The following is a 25,377-nucleotide window of genomic DNA, read 5'->3' as shown; positions in this document are numbered from 1 at the left end:
TATGTATGAGAGGATAGTTATGAATCATGGACAAGTGCTTACACCCCAGCTTTGCCTCCAATACGTGAGAAATTCAAAAGCGACTGCAGCTAATTTAATGTCGTGAAATCGAATTTTCTGATTTTGGCGCGTCTTGCGAGGCAAAAGTTTGCTATCAAGAGTTTCGGCCAATAATCGTGACAGTCTTGTTTGTTTTTGAAAATCGGATACTTGATTGGATAAAAATTATGCACGAACATGATGATCCGAGTAATCAAGTGGCGCGGAGTTGCAAGTACCTGTCCTCCTTGAGCAAGCGAGGGTTCCGACCTCCTGTGTAAACGCAAAAGAAAAGATTGCCATCATGCTAGCGCGCTGTATGTGACGAGCGGCCATGCACCTGCCTTGCGAAGAATGGTGCGATCTCTTTTTGATGGCTGCAACCAGCACCTCGGACCTCACGACGTCGTCGTAGTTCGTGCTCAAGTCCGCGCGGATGCCAAACCTCACATTGCAGCACCAGGCGGCATGGGACAGCGCGTAGCACACCCAACTTGATCATATCGATGCTGAATTATGTAGAGGTCCTCGCGGGCGTCTTCCCGCCGAAAGAGTTTATCGCCGGTGCGACCGCCGTCATCCCAGCCATGCCTCGCCATGAGCGAAACAAGGGCCCAAACTTAGACTGCTCCGCCTGGAGCCCTGCCGTGGAGTGGCTGAGGGTGCCGGTGACAAACAGTAAGGCTGCGAGTCGGCCATCCCGTTGTAGGACCCCTGTCTAGTGCTAAGAACACCGTAACAGCACGTTGTGGTGCGTCGCCGACCGCATTCTCTCGCATGGCCGACGGTCGGCACTTCAACTGGCACACCAGCTGCACCACGCGAGTTATACGAGCCTGTGCGCACCACCCACTCCAGGGGCTACCCACGCTCACTAGTCAGCGATGACGCCTCTCGTTTGGATCTTCATCCGATCCAAAGTTCCACGAGTGACGGACCTGTTGAACAGTTGACGTGTCCTCTTGATAAAGAAGCCGAAGCCTCGGCGAGTGGTGGAGGGAAGGGTGTGCTGACGGCATCTGACCAAACGCCAGGAGGACGAATGTCCGAATGGATGAATCCAGGTTGCGGACGCTGATTCGTGGCTCGAAGGCGCGCCAAGGCTGCGACAGCACACACTTGCGCTTGACGCTCCCCATCAAAAGAGCTCCATCTGCGTTCGGATTCCAGGCCGAGTTGTGGACGGCATTCCTTGGGCGACTCCATCACGTTTGGGAACTCAATGCTCGAGGCGGCCGACGCAGTGCCTCGCTCGACAGATAGCAGAAAATCAAGTTGCGCGTCATGCACATCACTGCACGCTCGCAACGCCAAGACCGCGCAATCCGCGGATTTGATGGCATCTTCCAGGCTGCCTACAGTCGCGGCCATGGTTCGTTTGTTTGGCTGGCACGACGGGGTGCATGACCTCTTCAAACTCTCGACGAGTTGAAAGTGATCGATAACGTTGAAGGTGGCAGCAATGGGTCCATGTCCAATTGAGCAGTTCCCTGTGCACGGAAATGAAACCCCGGTCATACCCTTGGATGAAGGACCTGGTCGGTGTGACTTTGAAAGACATGACTTCAGCAACACCTCGCCGCTTCCATGCGAGATGTGTCAAGGCGCACCGACCATGGCCTGGATGCCGCCATTGCGGCGCCGTGGAATTACGCGGATGATGAAACTGTGGTGGAAACTAGCCATTATTTTAGAGTTATTTAATAAATACCTAATGTTTGTATACGGTTTGACGAAATCGATTAAAATGCAGCCCAAGCAACCATTTTCAAACACTTCATATGCGGTGGTACTGCGTGTCGCCGGCGCTGCCCAAGGGCGCCCAGTTGCGCGTGCGAACGTCGCCGAGCGCATCCTCCCCGGAGAGCACAGGCTATAGACTCAACATCCATGACGTGGTGACCGCGGCATCGCCTCCATTGAAAGCTCCGTGGCTGCACGTCTCCTGGCAGCACTCGGACGGGTACGTGATGGCATCGACGCCCGACGACATGCCGCTGCTCGTTCCGTGGGAATCGACAACGCTTGCCAAAGTTGTGTTTGTATACCCCGAAACGCAGCTGCGCCACCAGTCCACGAACGAGACAGTGTTGCTCGAGCACGACGCTTACCTCGGGGTCCTGACAGAGCTTGTATCGGGTGACGACGACGACGACGTGTCGTATGTCGTGATGTACCAAGGCGAGCCGTACATTGTCGAGCAAGAGGACGTCGTTGTGATGGCGGAGCGCATCCACGCGTCCATGCAATTCTCCCTAAACCCAGACCTCCCCGACAACGCGACCGTGGTTGTGCGGCAGTGGCCTCAACGCGATAGCGACCAAGTGGACGTGCTCACTCATGGGCAAGCAATCGCCGGCGAGATCCGGTCGGAAGACTGGATCAAGATACATGAACACGCATGGGTGATGTGGAAGATGGCGAGCCACAACAACTTGGAGCTGCTGCAACCCGTGCGGCAACGCAGCGACCAAGATAGCGATGCAGAAGCGCCCGTTGACGTCGCCACCGGCGACGCGCTAGCAACGGGAGACCGTGCACCCGAGAGCCTCGCAATGCCAAATCGTGGAGGCTCCACCGAGTCCAGGCAGTGCTCTTTGCTCAGCGACAACCGTGCGGCGCCACCGCCAGACGACGACAGACCGATTCGCCAAGCCAAACCAAACACACTACCCAACCTTGTCGACGCCGACCCACCCATTTCGACCGTCGCCACTGTGCCACGTCATGCAATCGAGCGGCGGCCAGCCCTTCCTACCCCGTCGAGTGCGGTGCACGAAGAAGATCGACCGATCCATCCTGTACAGAGTTCCATGGAGCTAGATCGACGATGCATTCACCCAGCAGCCTCGGACGCGGTCCACGATTGCGACCGACCGATTCCTTCAATGATCAAGTCTGCGATCGATCATCACGTACTTGGTCCTGCTGCGCTGAACGGGGCGCATTCGAGCGCACAAGACCGACCGAATCGATCGGGACCATCCCAGCATTGTTTGAACGAGTTACACGTAGACGAAGGCGAGGGTTTCGCGGGCGGCCGCCGCGACGCCTCTGACGACCGTCCGATGCACCGCACAACGCCACGGGCTTGGCATGACCGCCCGAGTCCGCCTCGCAACGATTATCCTGTCCGCACGGCAGTGGCGAGGACATTCCACGACGAGATGCCGCTTCCGCCGGCCGTAGACGAACGGCGTCTCCATGTAGCCGTGTCGCCGGCAATGGAAATGCCCGTTCGTGCTACTGTGACTGCAGACCGACCTCGTCATCCTGCACAGCCGTCCGACGCCGCAGCTTCCTCCGTTCTGGACGAACCTGTCCACTTGGCATGGCCGCATGCCGTTGGAGAGGACCAATCGATCCAGGCAGCGATACCGACAAACTCCGCTGCCGACCAACCGATCCATCCAGCGACCACCGCAGCAACGAATGGCCATGCAACCGCTGCCAACTGTCGCTCGATGCCTTGCGACGGTCCACTTGCCGGGCCCATGGCGATCCACAGTCGTGATGACCCACCGATGCCAACATTTTTCGATCACGACTCGCTTGCCGACCGGCCGACGCGACCGATTCGTTTCGACAATGTCAGCGACAACGTATCTGTCCTCGCAGCGTCGACCACCGACGGCGATGCATTCAAAGTCGCCGCTGCTCTGTCCAACAACAATGACCCGCCCGTCATGCCTCACGATGCGCTGTCTGTGCTTGGTGACGATGCTCCCATCGACCTGTCCAAGCTCCAGCAGCTTGCGCGGGACCTCTCGGACGTCCACGTAATGTGGCCACTCCAAATCGAGCTCTTGGACGCGCTGCACCCGCTCGTCTTGGACGGGATATCGTCGCAGGTGTCGGCTTCTCTGACTACCGACGACCATGCCGCCGTTTGCGCCATGCTCGAAGCGAAATTGCAAGCGTCTCTGCACGCCAAAGTTGTGCCTGTGTTTTTGCAGTTGGCTGTGCCGTACCTGTCGTCCACCGCCCAGCGACCGCCGACGAGTTTGCTGCCTGGCCTCCTCCGCCTCTTTCAGGTGTGTGTGTGCTGAGTGCTTGCCTGGTTGCCGACGCCATGACGATGTATGTGGGTAGGTCAAGGCGGCGCAGGCGAGGCTCGAGCCGTTCTTGGCTGGTTTTCTTGGTCGCTTTCCGATGGACGAGGTGTGGACTGCATTCGAGCAAGTGCTGGTCGTAAACTCCGACGACGAACGCGTTGCGCCACTGACTGAAATGGGCGCTGCACGGCTCTTAGTGTGGTGGAGCGTCACGATGTGCCCGATCCCCGCCCCGCCGTCCACCGACGATTGGACTTACCCGAGTCTGCGGCTTTGCGACGCGTTAGCGCCGTACGCCTCGCATCGCGCGACAAAAGTTCGTGTGGCTGCTGTGGACATTTTGGCGTTCTTGGTGCACCACCACTCGACCGGCCGCGATGCCGCCCCGCCGTCCCATTTGGATCAATGGCTCAGTTTGCAATCGGACCCTGCAGTCCAAGAGGCAGTGCGACGTCGCATGCAGTCCACGGACTCTCGTCCGATGAACGAAGGCCAGCCACCATCGGTGGTGGCCGCGCCAGTCGTGGGCTCGGACAAGTCTCTTGAGGAGCCGCGTTGTTTGTCGAGCGGGAACCCGCCAAGCTCGACGGACGATAGCGACAAGGGCAATGGTGTGGCAACGCTTCTCAAGCGGTCCAGCACGACGCCGCAACGCAAAGCCAAGGAGCGGTTTGCCCAGTGGAAACAAGACCGCCTCGACAACGAGGCGCCGCACGACCCCACGTTTGACGAGTCTATCGTGGTTGGGGACCGATTCAATGGCGGGGGGCACGTTGTTTCGTTCGCCCAGTGGAAGCACCATGACGACGGATGCGGCCCCGCGGCCGAGCAAGCGTTGCAAGCCAAATGCACCCCCCGCGACAAAGCCAAAAGCAAGTTTGCCCAGTGGAAATGTCAGCAACAGCAGCAGGGTACGTCCACCGCCGCATGCCCCACGAGCGACGTGGCAGGAACGCCACCGAAACACGACGATGGCGCTGAGCTTCCACGTGCTCGAGAGGCGGCCTCGCTGGATACGCCAGCGACGATCGACGCGCAGCCAACTCGTCAGCACAGCCAAGAACCTGCGACCGATTTTCGCCACGATCGCGACCGCACCATCGAAGCGGAGCCGTCCGCGCGCCATGACTTGCGTGAATCGTGCACGGAGCGCGCTGTTGCGACGAGCGATTCCTCCGACTTGGGAGATTGCGACTTGGCAGCCGTCGACGCCGCCGCCGACGACTTTCTGGAGCATTCCCATGACATCGTGGCTCGGGTAGATCGAGTTGTTGTGCCGGTCGCTCCATCACCGATCGACGGCGTCAACAAGTCCAAATGCGCACAGTCGCGGCGCGACAACTCGGTCGAGGTGGGCGACGAGGCGAGTCCGATGGCCCGCACGGTCGATCTGGTCCTTCCCGGGGAGCCAGCCGACGTCGAGTCGCCCCGCCACGTCGACGACCCCGATGGCGCTCTTATTGACGGCGACGTAATACCACGTCGTCATGCGATCGATGGACGTAACGAAGTCGCCGACGACGATGATATTGGAAGCGACAGCGTCGAGGAAGTCGATGAAAACGATGCGTACCTGACGTCGACGTCGCCGCGCTGTCGCATGGACGGCCCAGTGCACACTGCCGACCCTCGTGAGGATGATGTGGAAGCGGTGGATGCACCATCACGCGCCGAGGACGCTTGCGACGTGGCCCGCGCCATGTACTTTAGCGACGTGAGCGACGATGATGACGACGACATTGCGTTGTTGGGCCACCACAGCGATGACCAACTCGATGCCGTCGACGAGTACGCGATTCTCCATCAAGAACTACTCGACACACACGTCCAGCTGCATGACGCGGGGCGGGACGGCGCCGTGAGCGACGAATTCCACGAGGAGTTTCCCGACGTGGACTTGTGGTGCGTCGATCACTTGTTCATGCCCGACCGAAACGTCGACGCGGAGCTCGCTCGATTACAGCGCACGTGGAGCGGCGACGCGCGGGGGTACTGGGACGCTGTGTTGGAGAGTTCGCCGGCGATTGTGCTGGCCGCCACCTTCCCGAACGATCGACACGACCAAGTGGTGTCGTGGCTTGCAAACGAATCGATGCCAGAAGAAGAGCTGACGACTACAGACAAGGACGCGATTGCCGAGTACAGGGCGCGGTGGGAGGCGGCGAGGCAAGCCGTGCTCAAGGACGTGATGCCGCCAGCCCACGCCGTGCTTCGTCAAATCCCGACTCCCATCGCATCCTCTCCGTCGGACGCGAAAAAGATCAACACGCCGACGCGACTGCTCCAACGGTCGGTGAGTTCGCGCACGCTGCAGCGGCCATCGTCGCTGGCATCGATGACGTCGCCAGGCCTGGCCACCTCGTCTTCGTTACGCGCACCGTCGAGCATGCCGTCCAAGGTTGTCCCGCGGACTACGTCGGCCATGGCGCCTTCGACGCCAATTTCGGGCATTCCGGCGACCTCGTCGACGCCAACGAGGCACAGCTCGATGATGCGCCCTCCCACCGTGCGAACTCCGCTTGGTCCCTCGCGGCTGCACACGCCGTCATCGCGGCCGCTTTCCATCCCCCGCGAATCCATTCACTAACTTATATACACATCCCCAACCGATATTCGTATTGGCCCGCCACTTGAGCTGCACCAGGGCATCGTATGTTTCAACGTCGCTTGGATGGGTGGTCGCGAAAGCATCTCCGTCGAACGAACAGAGCCATTCGATTGCTTGGTAGGCGCCATCGCCTCGCCGTCGTGATGGCAGAGCGCCGTCGGCTTTTTCGTTTCGGACGAACCAAGTCGGCACGTCCCGCCGTGTGGGTTGGCAGCCTTCCGATCGTGGGGTCGGGGCAATGCCATCTCGGGATGGACCCTTGTTTGAATCCGCTCCATGGGTTGCTCTGTCACCCTTTGTCGCTGGTCGACATGGCGCGGGGGCGCCGTTGGTTAAGCGGCCATGCCTTGCTCAGGCGTACCCAAGACGGTGATGCCAAAGTCCGAGATGCCCACTCTAGAAGCACCTGCAGGATGCATGGCGCTTTCCCCGACGAGGGCGCTAGGGGGATCGAGGTGCCCGATGGCCGCTCTGGCCGAATGTACGCGAAGCTCTCGACAAGCGAGCGACCTCGGCACTCGATTTGTGAGCAGGGCATGCTCCATACAGAGGTCGCGGCCTCGATCGCCCACACGTCACATGGACGACTTGAGCGTCCGCGTTGGTGCCGTTCTTGAAGCGACCGTCGCTCCCGTCGACGTGCAGCCTGGCAGCCGGCTCCAATCCCATCCCGCCACGTCGACGTGGTGTGTGCGGCCCGCAGCACGCCGTCCCCCGCAGCCACGTGTACTGCTGGTGCCATGGACTCGAATGCACAGCTTTCCCCCCGTCACGAGCAAGATCGACTGCCATCGTCGTCCGGCATCGCTACCCAGTACCCAGTCCCAAGCGTCGGTCCATCGGTTCGTAGACACGGAAAATCCCACGGCCTCGACGAGCCTTCTCGTCCACGGCGAGCATTCCAGCCATCGAGGCCCTGGCAGCCGCGCATGGACTGCGAACTAGGACGACGCAGACCCGCCCTTCTTCTCACCGTCTGGTCAACCCCCGTCGACCTCGTGGACTTTTGCGACTGGTGCAGCCGTCCATAGCACGTCGAACCAGTGGCGCCATCGACAACATCGTGTTGAACCATCGACGCGATGCACGGACCAGCCACGATCGCATGCGGCATACAAATGGCGCCGCCCCTGCCATGCCTCGCACACGATGGGCGGTCTGTTTGACGTCGGGGTGGCTACCAACTCGCAGTCGGCGACTTGTTTCCGTATGCCCAACGACAAGAATGGTCGGCGCTATTCCTGTTGTGCCCCCGACCAAGTCGGACAAGTCGATCCCCACGTCGTTTGCTCAATCGCGGCGACGTCGTCCACTCGTCATGGGCGTTCATCGACAGCGCTTTGTTGGACGCCGCCATCGTCGGCCGGTGGATTCCGGTCTTGTCGAACGATGCCGGTTCCGCCATCGTGGCCCCTACCGACATACGCCGCGTCCTCGCCAGGTCGTCGTCTTGTGGCTGTGCAAATCGCCATCGGCCACGGCAATTCAAGCGCCCGACATCGCTGGCGCGGACATGGTTGCTCCATCGAAGTCGAGGTCGACTCGACCGTCATGGACGCTGCGGGACGGCATCGCCCTATGTCGCAAGGGTTGCTACCGTGGTCAAGAGGAATCGATCGCATCGGACGCTGGATGCTGTCTGTCTACAAGTACTTTGTGGCCACCTCGGACCAAGCGGAGCGCCCCACACGGCCGTGCCCTGATGTCGGGATGGGCAAAGTGGTCGGTGCGCGCTCCACTGCAGCGGCGTGAACGACGCCGCTTCGGCTGCGTCAACGTCGCTACAGTCCTTGCGTGACGGCATGCTCAACCACAACCGTCGACCGACTTGTTCATGCACGAAACCACAACACTTGGAATCACCAGAGCCATGGTGGCTCCGCGGAGCGAGTGTTTCTGTTCGTGCTTGGAGAATCGCCGCTCGCTCGAACGACATCACGACGAAAAGAATCCGCGCTCCGGCGTTGCACGGACGATCGAGAGATGGGAGGTGCATTCGTCGACCGGCTCGCGCATTGGATGTGGTGTGGCTCTTGCACGCATCCAGCCCACTATCGCCGCCGTAGCGCATTACGTGCGCTCCATGGACATCCAGGCCAGCTATAGCTACACGAGCAACCACGGCCTCCCGCCATGCAGCTCATGCCGACGACACCACCTCTCCGTTCGAGTTGATGGGAGCGCGGCGGTTTTGCGGATTCGGTCAGATCCACCCTCCTTTAAATACGAAAGGAAATGATTACTTGCATATTGTATGGAAATACTAGAATAATGCGATTGGACGTTAAAATGCGGAAAAAAATATCGACGGCAGATAAAATCTGCGGTGCGGAGTGACGTGGGTCCAACATGCTGGTCAAGGCGTGGATCGTAGCCTTCATCGCGTGCATGCTAGGAACAGCGCGCGCAGTGATCTTCCACGTGCGTGCGTCGTCGACCAAGTGCTTGACCACCGATGTGGATGAAGGGTCTCTCGTGATCACGCAGTACCAGGTCTTGGGCAATGTGCAGGGGACGACGGGTGTCCAGTTTTGGCTGGAAGACCCGAAGAAGAAGAAGCTCACGTCCGACTTGAACATCGACTCGACCAAGGACTCGTCCCACCAATACAAGTTCACGGCCGAGAGCTACGGAACGTACACGGTGTGCTTTGCCAACTCGAACGCTGCGATCGCCCAAATCTCGTTTGAATTCAAGCACGGGGTTGAAGCTATCGACTACTCGGACGTGGCCAAGCGCGAGCATCTGATGCCTGTCGAAAAGGAACTGCGCAAGTTGGAAGACACTGTGACCGAGATCCACCGCGAGATGCTGTACGTCCGCGAGCGCGAGGCCTCCATGCGCAACACAAACGAAGCGACCAACTCCCGCGTGACGTACCTCAACGCGTTGACAGTCGTGGTCCTCCTCAGCGTTGGCGTGTGGCAAATTGTCTATCTCAAGGGCTTCTTCAAGTCCAAGAAGCTCATCTAACCGATCTCCCCACCGCGCCGCCGTCGCTGGTCGTGGAATGTTTCGAACTTGAAAAAATCTATTTGTCAATTTGGGCGTATTTATTCGAATTTCCATGGTTTCCACTCCGACCATTGCAACGGTCGTACCATTGCAAGGGTAGCAGGATTTTTCAGGTTTTAATAGGTCGAACAATGTTGGGTTTTAGGTCGAATAATATCGGGCTTTATTCGGAAAATAGGGTTTTAATAGCGTGCGGACTGCCTTCCATGTTAAGAGGAGGGCAGTAAAACCATGATTTTAATACCCACGTATCGGGCTTTAATGGTTAAAACCTTAAACCGGATTTGTCAGGCAAAGCCATTCGGGTTTTTACCACCTCAGGACCATTGTAACCGCCTTTCAGCCACATTTGCCTCCCCTCCCGCGACCAGATCGTCATGCGGCGGGCGTTGGTGGCGAAGATGCATGGATGCGTTCACCCATGCGATGCCGTGTGACGGGAAGGCGGCTTGTGCAATGATTGTGCGTCGTCGACGTGTTTCTGGTGTGATAAGAAACCGTCCGTGAGGCCTGTTGCACGGATCGTTGGGTCGGGACGAGACTCCCACCTCGTGCATTTCCATGTGGGGATGTCCATGCGTTGTGTGCGATGGATTCGAGCACGCTCCAATCTCGCTGGCATGGCTCCGTATACCACACACACATGTGCACCCCCCAACGCGGCTTTGCCAAGTTGCCTTGATTCCTGGAAAACCCCTTTCGCAAGGTCTTGGAGGATGTGCATTGGTCGCGAGGGGCGGAATCGTGACCGTGTCTGCATCCCCCTCGTCCCCCCACCCGCCTGTCGCTTGCGATCTTGACCCGTGCGAACCCCCGACAGCACCGCATGAAAGGTCGTGACGAACATGCGCTGCGCTTCGCGCATGGATACACAGCAAGCACGAGCGTGGCCGATCTCGTGCCGCTGTGTGCCCCCCCCTCTCAAACTATGGCAATCGTCGTTGCGGGGGTTGTCGTGGTGCTTGGGATTCGGGATGCCGTGGCGATCTTGATCCATGGATTTGTTGACGTGGTTTCAGTTGGTTCAGTCCGCGGCCACATTTTTCCCGCGTCAACGCTGCTGGCACCACGCCATTTCGAGCGGCGAGTCCCGCCCGCCATGTGTGAGCGGGTCGACGTCGACGGCATGTCCAACGATTGATGTCCCGTCGTGCCGCCGATCATGAACTGGTTTCAATATGGGATTGCGCGCGCCGAGTCGAACGCACGGCGTCCGTGCTTCCGGTATCAGAACGACCCCGCCGACATCTCGCGACCTGCCCAACAAAGCGAGGGTTTCTCTGGGTTCGCACGGGGCAAGGAAGCGTTCCACGGCGGGGATGCTGGGTGGGAACCCAAGCAACAGCGTGCGCCATTCTTACAACGTCCACGTGGTTGGTCTGGACGGGTCGGTCCCTCAGCTGTCCCCAACAATAGCCACGCCATGCTTCCCATCACGTGAACTGGAAACGTTGGCTCTTCGATCCATCACCATGCACGAGGTCATCGCCCACGCGATCCTCACATCGTACTGACCCGCATGGCACACAGCCTGTGCCAATGGGTACAATCGCCGCCGCGTCAGGTGTTGCGATGTATTTCGACTTTTTTTGGTGGAATTTTTGGAAGTTTGTGTTTGCAATATTTCTTGACGAAAATATGGATCGGGGCAGGCAATTTCTCTTGGACTTTTCGATGAGTTCACGTTTTTGACAAAACGACGAATTTTGAGGCAATGCGACATCGGACGTGGCGAGCGTGAAGCCAACGGCTCTTGTCCTGCGGGCTCTGCTGCGCCACGACCGTCGCAACATGTGGGCGGCGCCACACGATGCCGTCGTCAAAGGTTTGCAAGTGCCACTTCGACCACCTAGCGCATGTTTCAGGCATGGTCCGAATAGTGTCATCAAGATGTGGTCCAATTGCGGCACGCACACGACGAAGGCCCACGTTGGGCAGCTTGTACGGTGCCCACCCACCACCCCACTCCCGAGCTTCAGACACATCAACATGGATTGACACGAGGAGCGCAGTGCCTGACCCGAACGCGCGTCCCGCCCTACGTCGGTCTCTCCTCGAGGGCCGATTGTTCGCATCTCTCTGCCGACAACGCGCGAATTGCGAATGGAACTCTCCTATACAAACGATAGTATAATGAGTACACTCTCACTCTCTGACATTCAGTAACGCGGTGTTTTTTCTAACTCATTCTCCAAATACGACACGAACCCAAGCACCGCGGTAGGACCACCGTCGCGATGACTGGCAAGTTCCCGCTGCCGCCCAACTTTTTTCGGTGTCCGCCGCTGACGGCAGACGAGAGCAACTACATGTGTGGCCTGGCGCGCAAGTCGCTGCTTGATCTCGTGCGTCATTCGCGCATCGAAGGCGGTCCAATCAAGTGGACCCTCGACTCAGACGAGAGCGGGCTCCAGATCTACTCGGGGGAAGACCCGACCGCGCCATCGGAAATGCGATTCCTCTGCTCGACGACTGAAGTCATGGCGACAATCGAAGAAGCGGCGTCGCTCTTTCGTCTCGAAACGACCGAGCTCTTTCGCGAGTACCTCCGCATGTTTGCCAAGGACTTGCTCGACGCGGCGTCGTTGTACACACTCGCAATGCCAACGGAACAACATCCTCGCCATTACATTGGGGTGAAATGGACTTGCCTCGAGTCCCCCACGAGCTTGATCAAAAACCGCGACTGGTGCTATCTGGAGGTACAACCCGTTCGTCGACCCACCGATTCGAGCGCTAAACTCTCATGTGCGTAGTGCCAAGACGACTTTGAAATCAACGGACGTCGGGGGTGGGCGCGATCTCTAAACTCGATCAAGCTCCCTTGCTGCCCCGATCTCCAAAACTCGCTCGGCATCGTCCGCGCCTCGTTCTACCGCACTGGTTACGTCTTCCTCGAGACGGACCGCCCGGGATACCTCCAGGTGCTTCATGCAATCCAAGTGGATTTCAAGGGAAACGTTCCATCGTGGGTCGTCAAGATCGGGATGAAAAAGCGCGCGCGATCGATTGGCGAGATCGACCAGTACCTCCGCGAGAAGCGGCTGAGCGGGGAAAAATTCCTCGTCGACCACGAGCTCGTGCCCAAGGTCGCCCGGTCCAAGTGCTTTCTCTGCCACAAAAAGTACGGCGCGTTTACGAAGAAGCACAATTGCCGGCGCTGTGGCGAGGTGGGGACATCTCGAACGCTCGCGGCGGGTCGTGAGGGTCGTTTTCGAGTAGGTCGTGTGCAGCTCGTGCAGCAAGTTCTGGAACGTCGAGATGAACAGCCATCGCGTGCACGTCCGTGTGTGTTCGGCGTGCTCGATCGGCGCGTTTAACAAAGGTCTTCCGTCAGTGCAAGCGTTTCCGGACAACGTGAGCATGACAAGCATCGACGCAAGCACCAAAGCTGTCCCGTTCGACCGCAAGTCGGCGCTGGCTCCGACGACGCCGCGGCAAGGCCAGGCGAAGCGCGAGATGCTCGAGAAACAACGTACGAAAGCGAGGGACGACATTGCCGTCCAAGCGCACTCAAAGGACACGTCGTCGACGAAACCCCTCCAACAGCCTCGACCTGCGGCGGCCGCCGTGCAAGGCTCGTCGACGCCGCCAGTTGCTCCTGTCGCGTACGACGCCGCGCAAGTTCACCAGCATGGACGAAGCTACCCTCGCTACGACGACGACCGGCGCGGTCAGCACTACGACGCGACCGACGATCCAGACAAGTCCGAGAGTTTCCACGACTACGCTCCGTTGAATGCAAGGAACCTCGAAATATTCTCGCAGCAACGTGGCAGGCCGCCGCCCCAGCTCCACGATCGATTCGACATGCCGCCGCCGCAACATCCATCTTATGCGAGCGACGATCGGTATTACGACCACGACCGCCATCCGTCGCGGCAAGCCGACGAAGATCCGTACTATCGCCCCCGCCACGGCTACGATTACCCAACCGAGGCGTCGGCGCTGGGCGCCGATGAACACTGCTACTCTGGTCAACCACCACGCGACCGTCGCTACGACTCGTCCTACTACCGCGACCAGCCTCTCGAGTACAATGCGTACCGCGACGATCGATATGCACCTTATGGCCAGCAGCAGCAGCAGCATTGGCGATATGACGACGTGCCTGACCACCGAGAATACTACGAGGAAGATCGGTATTACAACGACCGTCGAGGCGCCCCCGACGCATACCAAGCGTACAGTCGGTACAATGATCCGCGTGCTCCTCCACCTCGCTACCATGATCGGTACGACGACTATCGATACGAGGACGGGACTGTCGCCGACGAAGACATGTTCACGGGCTCGTCCACGCGGGATTATCCGAGCGAGAATGGATATCTACCACGGGGAGAAGGCAGGTATCCACCGCAGGACGAGGACGATTCGTATCTCCGACGGGACGAAGACTCGGTGGGCGAAGGTCGGCGACGTGCTGACGACGCACGACCTCCGCATGTCAGCGACACGGACGACCAAGCGCCTCGTCCACCCAACGCAAAGGACGCCGACTTGGCTGCCCTGTTCAAGCAAATGGAAGCGTTGGGGTTGAAGGTTGCCGACGGCGAGTCGAGCCAGCAACAGTTGCTCGCGTTGTACAAGCACCTCCAACAAATGAACTTGGAATCGACTCTCGCCAGCCCCGAAGCGGCATGATCGACATCGTCCACCTGTAATCAAACCATGATGTGCCTGCATGTGTCCACAGTCGCGTCGTCCATACGAGCGCCAGCCGTCCGTTGGACGTGACGTTTGCCGTGAGTCGCGCCGGAGAGAGCGCGTCGCTTCCAAGCTGTCGTGGAATCGAAGCGGCTCTGTCGTCCCGTCGTTATCGTGAAACGTTAAAACCACTCACAAACGCAAACGTATCTAAAAAACGCATTCAAATTGTCCATAGACAGCGGCGATTTTGACACGTTTTAGTCTAAAACGCATGGTGGACAACTCGCATTAACGCAACGTTAAAAAGATCTCGTTCCACATGGGACTGGATACCCATGGATGTTGTACTCGAAGTTCGAAGAACCCGCGCTTCAAGCACGTTGCTGCTACTGTGCCATGAGATTTGGACGGCGAGGACGCCCACAGGCCCATAATGAATGAGCAAGTACAGTGGCCATATCGAGAGACTCGTTGACATGTATGGATGGCCATGTACCCCCTCATCGCACATGGTGCAGAAAACGCTCGTTCGGAGATCAGGTTGATGTGTTGTTCATTACGTTCATGGACAGGTATTGGCGGGATTTTGGACGGACTACCGAGTATTTAATGGATTTTCCCGGTATTTCCCCGGACAAATGCGGATGTATTCCCCCTCGATGGGTTCGTGACCCAATCAAGTCGAAATTCGAAGTACAAGATGTCAACCCCGCTCTTCCAAGCCATTGCGGCATTTTGGGCGGTGGCGCGGCGACCAGATGAGCAAGTTTCCCGTGCCAGAGAATTTCTTCTACTGCCCACCGCTGAATGAAGAAGATCGAGCAAAATTCATCGCGCAGGGAGAAAGCTCCCTCATTGACCTCGTGCGCAGTTCCAAGTTGCAGGACGGTATGATCAAGTGGACGATGGACTCGGACGAGAACGGGATTCAAATCTTCTTTGGAGAGGACCCGCAAGGGTCGTCCGATATCACACTTCTTGCGGGGGTGACAGAAGTGTATGCAAATTTCGACGAGATCGCGGCGCTCTTTCGCCAAGAAACCAAGGAAGCGTACGCCGACTACACGAAGAAGTTTGCCAAGGATTTGATCGACTCGTCGCACTTGTACACGATTTCCACGGCGACGCCGGAACGGCCGCGCCATTACATCGGCATTCGGTGGATTGTCCTTGGCAGTCCTTACCCTCTCGTGGCGAACCGCGACTGGTGCTACCTCGAGGTACGTTCTTGACATCTTTTTCTCGTTCGGGCACGACACTCACCCGCAGGTAGTGTCAAGACGACTTTGAAATGAACGGAAGGCGAGGGTGGGGTCGGTCGATGACGTCCATCAACCTTCCGTGCTGTCCAGACTTCCAGGGTCACTTGGGCACAATTCGAGCAACGTTTGTCCGGTCGGGTTTCATCGTGTTCGAGTCCCAGCGACCGGGGTACCTCCAGGTGATTCACATGTTGCAAACCGATTTCAAAGGCAACGTCCCCAAGTGGGTCGTCAAGATTGGGATGAAGAAGCGCGCGCGCACGATCGGCGACTTTGACAAGTACTTGCGCGAGAAGCGACTGAGCGCGCAGCCGTTCTTGCGCGAGCACGAGTTGGTGCCCAAGGCGGCGCGGTCCAAGTGCTTTTTGTGTCAAGCCAAATTTGGCGCGTTCTCGACCAAGGTTCGGTGTCGCAAGTGCGGTGAAGTCGTGTGCGGCAAGTGCAATCGGTACTGGGAAGTCAAGACGACCAAGGGCCGCAAGATGATTCGAGTGTGCTCGGCGTGCTCGATCTCGGGCGGAAACTTGCACGACCGGAGGGACGGGACTGCGAGCGCCGCGACTTCGCGACAGACGGCGTCGGATGGCACGGGTATGTACTAACGAATGCCAACGGACTCGACCGTGACCGCTTCCATGCAGACGATCGATCTGAATCGAGCCAGCATGAATCCACGCAGCATGACGAAACAATCTCGCTGTCCGGCAGCCAAGGGCCCGACCCACACTACTATCCGTCCCATCAGGTGGACCGCCGGCAACCGCACCGAAGCGGTGGATACCACGGCAACAATGGACACAACCAAGGCCGGCCGATGCCGTCGCCATGGCACGTCCAACGCGGCAACAAATATCCTTCGCAACGCGGCAGCTTGCAGCGCGACGACCTCGATGGAGACTATACGTGCCACGAGCCACGGCCGTCCTCGCCACAGCCGCCGTTCCCATCCAACATCGCGCCCCTTCGTCTGCCCAAAGACGGCGACAAGTCGAACGGTTCGGGAAATCAGCCGCTCTCCAACAACAACAACGAGCCGTCGATGCAGCGAGTGGACTCGCAAGCGAGCTACGGCAGCGTCCCGCCGCCGCCCACCACAACCAACGCGCGCGACACGTACATCATGGAAGCATCGGACGACGATGCCCAGTTCGACTCGTTTGTGGATGCACGTGGGCCGCCTCCCCACGTGTTGCAGCAGCGCAGCCATGGCACGGATGCCCGCCAGCATGGCGAAAGATCCGCCGCGCACTATCCCCGCAACAGCCGTGGCGGCGACGATGACGATGACGACCACCATTACTTTACGCGTGAAAGCGAGGACGATAACGACGCGATGAGCGCGTACTCGGAGTATTCGCATGCCGGCCCTCCCCACGTGGTATACCCGCCGCGGAACCCGCCGCCGCCTCTGGCGCCGCATCGATCGCCAAAGCCCAGAGACATTCAAGAAATTGACCCGTATGCAGCCAAACCGCTCCACGGTCCGATGCCGCAGATACGACGCGGTGGGCCGCCTCCTGGTCGACCCAGCGGTCCGTGGCCGCCTGCGCACATGACCAACCCACCACGATATGGACAGAGCGGGTACCCGATGCACCCACATGCGGCATGGCAAGCGCCACCCCTTCGTCGCGGCGGGTACGACGAGCCCGTAGGAACCCCGCGCGACAATGGGACCACGTCGCAGCAGCGCGAAGGCTTTCTCGACGGAGTGAGTGCCGCCGCCGACGACTTGCCACCCCGCCGTGGTCGGTACCCTGCCCACGAGCCCGTTCCAAACGAGTACGGCGCACCGCCGCCTCCCCGTGGCGCCGACTCCCGACGAAACAATTTCCCGTACGCGCGGGATGTCTACGATCCCCCACGGGCTCGAGGCTTTCGCGACTACCCCGTCGATCTCCGCGACGCCGTCATGGCCGATCCTCGACCGTATGAAAACGTCCCGATGCACCAAAGGCGGGACTTTCCATTTGGAAGGGACGGCCCAGTGGACGACGCCGCCGACGGGGAATACCCCCGCGCAGGTCCGTTCGACCCTCGGTATGCCCAGCGAGACCCACGTCAGTACCCGCGGGAGTATGCTCGGGACCCGCGCGAGTACCCCCGGGACCTTCGCGAGTACGGTCGAGTGTTTCGAGAGTACCCCACCGACCCCAGTGGATACAGTCGGGACCCGCGCGATTACGCGCCATCGCGAGATGTCTACCCTGACCACGACCGTCGCTACAACCCGCGCCGATACCAAGACTCGCCGCGGCAGGTCGAGCAGGTCGTCCCCCCCACCGTCCACGACCCGCCGCCGTCCGTGCACAATTCGGCCGATTCGGCCAAGGACGACTCGTCCAGCCTCAAGTCGGAATCGATTCAGGACGAAGTGCTGCGCGCGATGAAGGCGCTCAACGGCGACGAAACCCCGGATCCCCAGCAGTTGCTCGTGTTGTACAAGCAGCTCCAGCAACTGAATTTGGACGGATCGGCGGCGGCCACGGCGCCGTCGTCGGCATCGTAACCCGTGGGTGTGTCGACGGTTTCCGTGCATTTTTTTTGGGCAATGGCGTTGTGACAATACAAATTCGAGTATATTTTTTTTCGCAGCGCGCCAAAACACGGGCATATATCCTTCGACCCGAAGATTCTTCTTTCCAACGGCGGCGTGCGCAGCATGCAGAATCACGCGACGGATCTAAAGGCACCGCTGTACGACCCTCCGCATGGAGAGAATGCGGCATCGTCGTTCCATACATCAGCACCACACCCGGGCTCGACACACGCCCCCTACAACCCCGTCGGGTGGTGGCACAGGTTTGCAATGGACCTGTCGCGGATGTGATGCAACCTCACACCATGTCGACGTAGCGTTATGGGGTGGGATACCCACACGCTCTTGCGCTATATGCGGTACATCAACGTTATCTTGGCGCTATTCCAAGCCCTGACGGGATTCTTCGGACTCTTTGACCTCGCCATGCTCAACATTACGAGTTTCCTCATTGCTGTCTACGTCATGTATGCGAACTCGACACTTCATCACGGTGGATCACGTTGCTCGATAGAATCTTCGCGCTGCTCTTGCTCGCGTTTGAATGCCGCTTCACGTCCATGGAGCCGACCATTCGACAACTCTTTGGGTTTCTCTTCACCTACCGCGGCCGCACCGCGTTCATCTTCTTGTAAGAGATCGTGTCACGCCTTTCACGTTCGCTAACCATCACGACAGCGTTGGGTTCATGAACTTTGGCATGCGAGATGCGATGGCCAAGCTTGCAGGAGTGCTCATGTGCACGAACGCGCTCTTAAACTTGTCCGTGATGACTTGCCACCCGTCGTTCCGCAGCGGCGCGCTGCGTGCCGACATGGACCCCACCACAGGATACACTGCGGGCGAAGACGTACGAGCAGACACGATGTCGATGCATATCGTGATGCGAACGCTAGGAAACTGCCCAAATGCTCAAGGCGAACTCGCATCTGGCCGCCCAAGCGGGCACATACGCATTCTCGCATCTGTCCCCTGAGGTCGCCACGCAGGTGCTGCGCCCGCCGACCTCCCATGATCACAGGCATCACGTCTTTCCGTTAGATCGTTCGCCAGGTCGTCGTCACATCTCCCCAAGGCGGCGGAAGCTACGTTCCTCCGACTCCCACTTCGTAACATGGCGTTTTCGGGCTTTCTTCATCCCATTGGCTATAATTCGTAATATATAACTCTATTTCAACCAATCCTATCGCGCATTCCCTAGTGAGGAGGGACCCTACATTTCGTGTGATACTTGTACGGAGGTGTTGCTTCTGCGCTGCGTCGCCATCGAAACGGTGACTGCATGGCGGTATCAACGACAGCGTTTGTGTGGCACTGAGTGTGGTTGCACGATCGATGGTACGGCTGCCCGCATCGAAAGCTAGTGTTGGAGAGATGTCAACCCTCCCGTCGGCGATGCGCCGATTATCCGGAAACGTGCGACCAGAATGCGTTGACTGAAAGCAAGGTATCCGAAGATATCCGGATAATTGACCAGTTCCAAAGAAGAAGGCCGCATCGACCGGCAACGTCGCGATGGACGAAGGTAGGTAGGACCTGTGGAGGTGCTATCCGTGACTGAGGATGCTCCGTGTATGCATGGCACGACGTAGTTCTACCGCCAAGGCGAGCAAAAGCCAAGTCATCCCCTGCGTATCCACAGCAATCTTCATCCGTGCGCACACCGCAAGGGAACGGACCAAATCTGTTGCACTTGGACACAGTTCGTCGGTACTTGCTCAAGTTAACCCCAATCGAAGGAAAAGGTTTGTTGCCGACAGCGCGGAATCCTTTCTGCACGCTCGTGCTTCTGGACAAAGACTTGAAGGAACTCAAGGGCGAAAAGCGTCGCACTCCGATCGGGAAAGTCCATCCGTCGTCACCGTCCAGCCCAATGTGGAGTCCCTTGAAGGCGGCCGTTTTACGAAGTTTAGAAAGCGCGAATGAAAGCAACATGCCACTTGGAATTGGTGTCGCAGCTGCCGCGGAAGAGTACACGTTCGGGACAACAGTGAACCTCCGAAAGGCCAAGTACGTGCTGGTCAAGTGCAAGGACAAGGGGCAAGTGCAGACGGAGGATTTGGGGCGCCTGCTCTTGGCGTTGGACGACCTGGACACGAGCGGGATGGAGCTTACGTCGTGGTACGTCGTTGTCTTGTTTGAACAGCCATCGTCGATGGAATCATGAGTGCCTTGATCCGCCTTGTCTTGATGACCTCTTGCCAACGATATGCTCTCACATACCGTCGTGTGCGTTTACCAATGCGTAGGTACGACTTGCAATTGCACACAGGGATGAAACGCGTACAGGGGAAACTTCGCCTGTCGTGCCGAATCATCCGCGAGCCGTCACGGAAGCAACTGTGGCTGGCAGCCGAGCAAATGCGATGTGAAATCAAAATCAAGGACCATTACTTGTACCTCAAGTGCCATCCGCAGAGCTTCTCGGGTCGACATGCAACCGAGTGGATGTTGCGCCACGGACTGAATCGACCGATGAAAGGCGGGATCACGTGTAGCACGGAAGAGGAAGCGCTGCTCATCGGTATGTACGGCGGATCGCGTTGCCCGGGACGGCGACACCCGAGCCTGATTTGAGATTGCTTCTGTTGCAGGACAATGCTGGCTCCGCGCCGGGATCTTGACGGCGATATCAAGCTTTGGCGGGACAAGCGGCGGGAGCTCGTCGTTTTTTCAAAACACGTCGTGGAAGTATTATCGCTTTGGAGTGGACCATTTGGACCCGTTCATTCGAAGGGACAAACAACGCGAGTGCCAGTGTATCCTGGTACGACGAGCGCCTCGACTTCTTGCGTTAGCTCTGCTCCTTGACGCATCCTGGGCGTCCCGCAAGAGATTATCTTGTTCGCACTGTGTCTTCATCCTGTCTGGCTTGATGGCATTATTATCCCATCATGACCCTGACGTTGTTGCAGGAAATGGAAGAGCTTGTCCATGATGTCGAATATGAAGACGAAGACGACATGGCGGCGTCGGGGGCATCCTCTCCACTGCCGTCAAGTGTGTCGGCAACCATGCTGCACTCGAGCACGTTGTCGTCTCGAGGGATGCAGCCGCCTCCTGCACCGTCGTCTGTGTCGGTGGCGTCTGTCACTCGATCGGCGGCGTCAACTTCGTCCAGCCATGAGGTATCTGCGGGCCAAGGGCCGTCGTTCGTTCGTTCAGACCCGACATCGCGCGCGTCACTGTCCCAGAAGAAAGCGCCACCGCCCATTACAATCGACGACTTTGAATTGCTTCGCGTGCTGGGCACCGGTTCGTTTGGCCGCGTAGTGTCGGCGCGCCATCGGGCGTCCAACCAAGTGTTTGCGATCAAGATTGTGCACAAATTTGGCATGGACGACGCGTCGAAAGCCACCGCCAAGCGCGAACGCGATGTCCTCATGGAAGCGACCCATCCGTTTGTCGCGTCCTTGCACTTTGCCTTTCAAAATGAAGACAAGCTGTACATGGGGATGGAGTACCTGAGCGGCGGGGACCTTCGCTACCACATCATGGCCCATCACCACCAGCACGAGCATGCACACCACATTGCTGGCATCAGCGGCCTAAACACCCTCTCGCCGTCTCGGATCAAGTTGTATGCCGCGGAATTGGTTGCCGCGTTGGCCCATCTCCACTCCCTGCACATCATTTACCGCGATTTGAAACCCGAGAATGTCCTGGTCGCCCGCGACGGCCACATCAAACTTGTCGACTTTGGTCTGAGCAAAGTGACGTGCTCCGCGAGCAAGACGCTGGCGGGGTCGCCCGAGTACATTGCCCCCGAAGTCCTTGTCCATTCGAAAAAGGCAACGTCGGCAAGTGGCGCCAGCGGCGACGGATACACGGACGCGTGTGACTGGTGGAGCCTCGGCGTCCTCGTATACGAGCTGTATGTGGGCCGCACGCCATTCCACGACGCAAACCAAGCGATCATGTACCGCAACATCGCGGAAGGACCAGTGTACATTCCCACCGAGTGGGGCCCCGACGTTGCGTCGCTGCTGCGCGGTCTCATCGAGCGCGACGTGTCCAAACGCCTCGGCGGCAGCACGAACGAAACCCCCGTCCCGTTTGACATTATGAATCACCCGTACTTTGGCAGTATCAACTGGGACATTCTCCAAGCCAAAGGCGGCCCCGCGCCCGAGTGGGTGCCTGACCCAGACGAAGTGTACGTAGACGACGAGTTTCGCAGCGTCATCCCTGTAGATACCCCCGAATGGCGTATGCTGGATGAAGTGGACCGGGCAAGGGAGCACATTGACGGGTTTACGTTTCGACCCACGGAAGTGTTCAAGGTCCAGCCGTAGGGACATCACGTGCAGTGAGCAAGTGGTTAACATGTCGACTTGGATCTCCCAACAGTGTTCACAAACGTCCGTGGGGACTGATCTGTCCTGGTGGTGGTGCGGCCATGTCGACGGTGTTGTGGCAAGAGAAGTACTGCACTGGGCTCGCTCCCTCGCGCCTCCTCCCCCCAAGTGTTTCAAGTCGACGACGCCAGGGATGACGTCCCGACGTTGCTGTGAGAGCTCAAGCATGCATCGACAAGTCAACATGGACGGCAATGGTATTTCGATTCAAAACACGACGGCTCTGCCATGAACTTTGGAGCGACGGGGAGACAGTTAACATGCGGGTTTGGTGGTCGTAGGGGGCGCGGCGGTGGTCGGGACCGCGCCGCCATTGAACAGGACGGCCGCCGACGAGTACGCGGTCAACCCAGCGTACACTTCCTTTCCGACTTGTCGGATTGTCGAGACAGGCACAACAAAGTCGACGCCGTCGACTTCGATCGTGAGGCCGGGTTTGGTGTAGTTGCGGAACGTGTAGTCGCGAAAGTTGCCGTACGTCAAGTAGAGGCGCTGCGCCAGGTCGTAGCTGCCACCGACGTCGGCAATCGCAGTCTGCACCGCCTTGCCGAGGACGTAGTACTTGGACAAGTAGGGCTCGACGGGGTTGACGACGGTGTCGCCAAACGGGTACAGGACCGAGGCAGCGTTCGAGTGGATGTCGACGCCACCGTCGATCGTGGCCACATTCGCCTGGAGCCACGTGTGGATGCCGGCCGTCTCGGGTTCGCTCAGGATAAACTTGCCAGGGTACGCGTCCGAGCCAGGCGGCTGGTGGTCGGCATTCCAGTACGGCGACGGCCAGTTGCGGTTCAAGTCGACGCCGTTCGCGCTGACGCGGATGTACCGGTTGGATGTAGTCCATGTCTTGATGTAGCTGTCGATGTTGACGACAGGAACGACGATGAGGTTGTAGTTGTCGACCGGGTTGGGCTTGTTGTTGGTCAAGGCGTCGAGGGTCGCGGCCAGCGCGTAGACAGCGCCGGCCGTCGATGCCCACTCCCGTGCGTGCTGGGCCGCTTGGACGTAAATGGCCTTGGCGTTCTTGCCGTTGGCGACCTTGTAGCCACGGATGACGCGGCCTTCGAACGTCGTCGACACGTCGTGGCGGGTGACGACCGTCGGGTGCTTTGTTTGGAGCGTATCGAGGAACTCGACGATTTGGTCGTGCGTGCGGAAGCAGTCAAAGAAACCGTTGGTGACGTACGAACCAGCGACCAGCGTATCGAGGTACCCCGCGGTTTGGTTGTGGCACGCGCGGTTGTCGTCGGCGTCGCCTTGGGGGGACGCGGCAGCAGCAAACGCGACCAGTCCAGCCGCCAACTTCATCGCGAAACCAAAAGTGCCACCGACCGGCGTCCCGACAGTGTTAGGGTGCATAAGCCACTTCAACCATCCCCGATCACGTGGAGCAGCATTCGAGTGTAATCGCCGTTTTCAAGACGACGGCCCCCTCTCGTGCACCTGTCCCCCCATCCAGCCTTACAAATCGCAACCTGGTCCGTCAAAGCATGTGCTTTTTGCGTCGCGCTGGAAGAGCGCGGCACCGGATCACGGAAATTCCCCCAGCTCTCGCTCTCGCTGCTTGCAACATGGCATGCATTGCAAAGCTACGAACCGCCCTCGATAAGTCGCCGTGGCGACTTCCGCCTCAGGGACAGCGGTGGCCGGAACAAGTTGCCGTCAACATGGACGGGTGTCGTGTAGCGCGGAGAAATTTGCGGTTGTCATGGCTTCCGCCTCCACCCCATCGCGGCGTCGTCATGAGAGAGGCGCCATGGGAGTACCACACCCAGCCGAAAGAATTGCCTTAATCAATACTACCAGCAGCTAGACCGAGGGGGTAGAAAGAAATTCCAATGCGTGTGGACGTCCCACGTCCTCCTTTCAAGGAGCTGGCATTTCATTGTGACCCAACGGCATTGCCTTGCATATGAAGGGCCCGTCGCTGCTGCGCTTGCTTCGCAGCAGTTCCATCCACGCCTTGGAATAGAATCGACTCCAACACGTTGTACTGATTCAAGGAAATGGTGCCTGGTTCGCATTACACATCCTCGGCGCGTGGTACGAAACAACTGGGGGGGGGCGTATGGCGGCGGCAGTCCTGGTTGCCGTCACTCCCCACATGAGGGCTGTGCCGGGGGCCCTCAGGGGGCCAGGGACACCTCTTCGTCCGGAGGGCCCCATTGGCACACTAACCGTGCGGTGCTGATATATTGGTGCAGAGGAATCGCTCTTCAGCAGGCGCGGTTTGCATTGTACATGACCACAACATTGGTCCGTCGCCTCGCTGCAATCTCGGCGGCTTCGCGGGGAAACTGGGTACGCTAGTTCGCCACCTTGAAGTCCCTTTTGCACGGGTGCCGCCACTGGATGGACACGGGCGGCACCCATGTCATCCATTACGACAGCAACCAAGCGAAACAAATCGCCTTCTGTCGCTCCAACATTTGCCGCAGTTGGGCGCCGACTCGACGACCGTCCCCGGAGTTCCCGATAGTGTATTTCTCAAGATCGTCCAACGAGTGGAAATATTTCTCCCGATCGTCCAAGGTGAATGCTCGCGAGGTATTTTTATTCCAAATCGTCTATCGCGGCATAATTGGCTAATAGTCTCATGTGCTTAAAAGCGTCCCAGGGCAGGCTGTGCTTCAAATTGGGACGATCTTGATCGTCGAAATTAAACTTAGAAATACGATGTATATCGTCAAATTGAACGCAAAAAGTAAACGATAGTTCGACAGATGGCCGATTTTCGTGGCTATTCAAGCGAAATCAAAAATCCCTATTCAGAGAACGACTAATTTTCATAAAAAGATTTCAGCTATTCACAAATTCAGATAATTCAATACTACTGTACTATAGTAAAAAT

General features: G+C 58.5%; 9 protein-coding genes across 15 annotated transcripts; 7 read left to right on the top strand and 2 right to left on the bottom strand.

Moving 5' to 3' along the window:
• Positions 1 to 461: 461 nt before the first annotated feature.
• H310_12560 (hypothetical protein) lies at positions 462 to 1,694 on the bottom strand. Of its 4 annotated transcripts, XM_008879642.1 has the most exons (3): positions 1,575 to 1,694; positions 978 to 1,529; positions 462 to 913 (listed from the first exon to the last, which is right to left on the bottom strand). In XM_008879642.1, exons 2-3 carry the CDS (start codon positions 1,408 to 1,410, stop codon positions 660 to 662), a joined length of 687 nt encoding a protein of 228 aa, XP_008877864.1. In that variant the 5' UTR covers positions 1,411 to 1,529; positions 1,575 to 1,694; the 3' UTR covers positions 462 to 659. The 4 variants fall into 4 exon arrangements, with proteins under 4 accessions (XP_008877864.1, XP_008877863.1, XP_008877866.1 ...); XM_008879641.1 differs by having other exon boundaries at positions 978 to 1,694; XM_008879644.1 differs by having other exon boundaries at positions 462 to 1,529.
• Positions 1,695 to 1,820: 126 nt separating this feature from the next.
• H310_12559 (hypothetical protein) lies at positions 1,821 to 6,723 on the top strand (the record flags this gene model as incomplete). The annotated part of the gene is made up of 2 exons (XM_008879640.1): positions 1,821 to 4,073; positions 4,132 to 6,723. The coding sequence occupies 2 exons, from the start codon at positions 1,821 to 1,823 to the stop codon at positions 6,679 to 6,681; spliced, it is 4,803 nt and encodes a 1,600-aa protein (XP_008877862.1). The 3' UTR covers positions 6,682 to 6,723.
• A 2,287-nt stretch (positions 6,724 to 9,010) lies between these two features.
• On the top strand, positions 9,011 to 9,764 carry H310_12558 (hypothetical protein). The gene has a single exon (XM_008879639.1). The coding sequence runs from the start codon at positions 9,052 to 9,054 to the stop codon at positions 9,673 to 9,675; it is 624 nt and encodes a 207-aa protein (XP_008877861.1). The 5' UTR covers positions 9,011 to 9,051; the 3' UTR covers positions 9,676 to 9,764.
• Positions 9,765 to 10,542: 778 nt separating this feature from the next.
• Positions 10,543 to 11,911, top strand: H310_12557 (hypothetical protein). Its single transcript, XM_008879638.1, has 2 exons — positions 10,543 to 11,542; positions 11,598 to 11,911. The coding sequence occupies exon 1, from the start codon at positions 10,896 to 10,898 to the stop codon at positions 11,229 to 11,231; it is 336 nt and encodes a 111-aa protein (XP_008877860.1). The 5' UTR covers positions 10,543 to 10,895; the 3' UTR covers positions 11,232 to 11,542; positions 11,598 to 11,911.
• A 4-nt stretch (positions 11,912 to 11,915) lies between these two features.
• Positions 11,916 to 14,562, top strand: H310_12556 (hypothetical protein). The gene is made up of 3 exons (XM_008879637.1): positions 11,916 to 12,419; positions 12,474 to 12,887; positions 12,940 to 14,562. The coding sequence occupies exons 1-3, from the start codon at positions 11,955 to 11,957 to the stop codon at positions 14,359 to 14,361; spliced, it is 2,301 nt and encodes a 766-aa protein (XP_008877859.1). The 5' UTR covers positions 11,916 to 11,954; the 3' UTR covers positions 14,362 to 14,562.
• Positions 14,563 to 15,100: 538 nt separating this feature from the next.
• H310_12555 (hypothetical protein) lies at positions 15,101 to 18,219 on the top strand. Its single transcript, XM_008879636.1, has 3 exons — positions 15,101 to 15,587; positions 15,641 to 16,220; positions 16,271 to 18,219. The coding sequence occupies exons 1-3, from the start codon at positions 15,126 to 15,128 to the stop codon at positions 18,136 to 18,138; spliced, it is 2,910 nt and encodes a 969-aa protein (XP_008877858.1). The 5' UTR covers positions 15,101 to 15,125; the 3' UTR covers positions 18,139 to 18,219.
• H310_12554 (hypothetical protein) lies at positions 18,169 to 19,346 on the top strand. 4 transcript variants are annotated; one of them, XM_008879632.1, is made up of 6 exons: positions 18,169 to 18,431; positions 18,486 to 18,635; positions 18,683 to 18,799; positions 18,847 to 19,018; positions 19,065 to 19,157; positions 19,210 to 19,346. In XM_008879632.1, the coding sequence occupies exons 1-6, from the start codon at positions 18,292 to 18,294 to the stop codon at positions 19,279 to 19,281; spliced, it is 744 nt and encodes a 247-aa protein (XP_008877854.1). In that variant the 5' UTR covers positions 18,169 to 18,291; the 3' UTR covers positions 19,282 to 19,346. The 4 variants fall into 4 exon arrangements, with proteins under 4 accessions (XP_008877854.1, XP_008877855.1, XP_008877856.1 ...); XM_008879633.1 differs by having other exon boundaries at positions 18,847 to 19,157; XM_008879634.1 differs by having other exon boundaries at positions 18,169 to 18,635.
• Positions 19,347 to 19,631: 285 nt separating this feature from the next.
• On the top strand, positions 19,632 to 23,918 carry H310_12552 (AGC protein kinase). The gene is made up of 5 exons (XM_008879630.1): positions 19,632 to 19,693; positions 19,761 to 20,289; positions 20,418 to 20,692; positions 20,763 to 20,935; positions 21,084 to 23,918. Exons 1-5 carry the CDS (start codon positions 19,684 to 19,686, stop codon positions 22,461 to 22,463), a joined length of 2,367 nt encoding a protein of 788 aa, XP_008877852.1. The 5' UTR covers positions 19,632 to 19,683; the 3' UTR covers positions 22,464 to 23,918.
• H310_12553 (hypothetical protein) lies at positions 22,712 to 23,836 on the bottom strand (the record flags this gene model as incomplete). The annotated part of the gene is made up of 1 exon (XM_008879631.1): positions 22,712 to 23,836. A coding segment is annotated over one exon (1,055 nt), but the record flags the coding sequence as incomplete, so codon positions are not given.
• Positions 23,919 to 25,377: the final 1,459 nt, after the last annotated feature.

Source organism: Aphanomyces invadans, assembly GCF_000520115.1.
Source record: "Aphanomyces invadans strain NJM9701 unplaced genomic scaffold supercont1.40, whole genome shotgun sequence".
NCBI lineage: Eukaryota > Oomycota > Saprolegniomycetes > Saprolegniales > Verrucalvaceae > Aphanomyces > Aphanomyces invadans.
Note: the sequence above shows the minus strand (reverse complement) of the source record. Positions and strands in the feature narration are given on the sequence as shown.

What these genes read in the sequence shown, in the direction of transcription:
- H310_12558 (XM_008879639.1), top strand. Translation starts at nt 9,052, where the DNA reads ATGCTGGTCAAGGCGTGGATCGTAGCCTTCATCGCGTGCATGCTAGGA.
- H310_12555 (XM_008879636.1), top strand. Translation starts at nt 15,126, where the DNA reads ATGAGCAAGTTTCCCGTGCCAGAGAATTTCTTCTACTGCCCACCGCTG. An exon ending in GCGACTGGTGCTACCTCGAG is followed by an intron (nt 15,588 to 15,640) that starts GTACGTTCTTGA and finishes ACCCGCAGGTAG; the next exon opens with TGTCAAGACGACTTTGAAAT. An exon ending in GACGGCGTCGGATGGCACGG is followed by an intron (nt 16,221 to 16,270) that starts GTATGTACTAAC and finishes GCTTCCATGCAG; the next exon opens with ACGATCGATCTGAATCGAGC.
- H310_12552 (XM_008879630.1), top strand. An exon ending in AGAGGAAGCGCTGCTCATCG is followed by an intron (nt 20,693 to 20,762) that starts GTATGTACGGCG and finishes CTTCTGTTGCAG; the next exon opens with GACAATGCTGGCTCCGCGCC. An exon ending in GCGAGTGCCAGTGTATCCTG is followed by an intron (nt 20,936 to 21,083) that starts GTACGACGAGCG and finishes ACGTTGTTGCAG; the next exon opens with GAAATGGAAGAGCTTGTCCA.
- H310_12554 (XM_008879632.1), top strand. Translation starts at nt 18,292, where the DNA reads ATGCAGAATCACGCGACGGATCTAAAGGCACCGCTGTACGACCCTCCG. An exon ending in GATACACTGCGGGCGAAGAC is followed by an intron (nt 19,019 to 19,064) that starts GTACGAGCAGAC and finishes TGCGAACGCTAG; the next exon opens with GAAACTGCCCAAATGCTCAA. An exon ending in CCCCTGAGGTCGCCACGCAG is followed by an intron (nt 19,158 to 19,209) that starts GTGCTGCGCCCG and finishes TCTTTCCGTTAG; the next exon opens with ATCGTTCGCCAGGTCGTCGT.
- H310_12560 (XM_008879641.1), bottom strand. Translation starts at nt 1,557, where the DNA reads ATGACCGGGGTTTCATTTCCGTGCACAGGGAACTGCTCAATTGGACAT. An exon ending in ACACGTCAACTGTTCAACAG is followed by an intron (nt 914 to 977) that starts GTCCGTCACTCG and finishes ATCGCTGACTAG; the next exon opens with TGAGCGTGGGTAGCCCCTGG.
- H310_12556 (XM_008879637.1), top strand. Translation starts at nt 11,955, where the DNA reads ATGACTGGCAAGTTCCCGCTGCCGCCCAACTTTTTTCGGTGTCCGCCG. An exon ending in GCGACTGGTGCTATCTGGAG is followed by an intron (nt 12,420 to 12,473) that starts GTACAACCCGTT and finishes TCATGTGCGTAG; the next exon opens with TGCCAAGACGACTTTGAAAT. An exon ending in ATTGCCGGCGCTGTGGCGAG is followed by an intron (nt 12,888 to 12,939) that starts GTGGGGACATCT and finishes GTTTTCGAGTAG; the next exon opens with GTCGTGTGCAGCTCGTGCAG.
- H310_12557 (XM_008879638.1), top strand. Translation starts at nt 10,896, where the DNA reads ATGGGATTGCGCGCGCCGAGTCGAACGCACGGCGTCCGTGCTTCCGGT.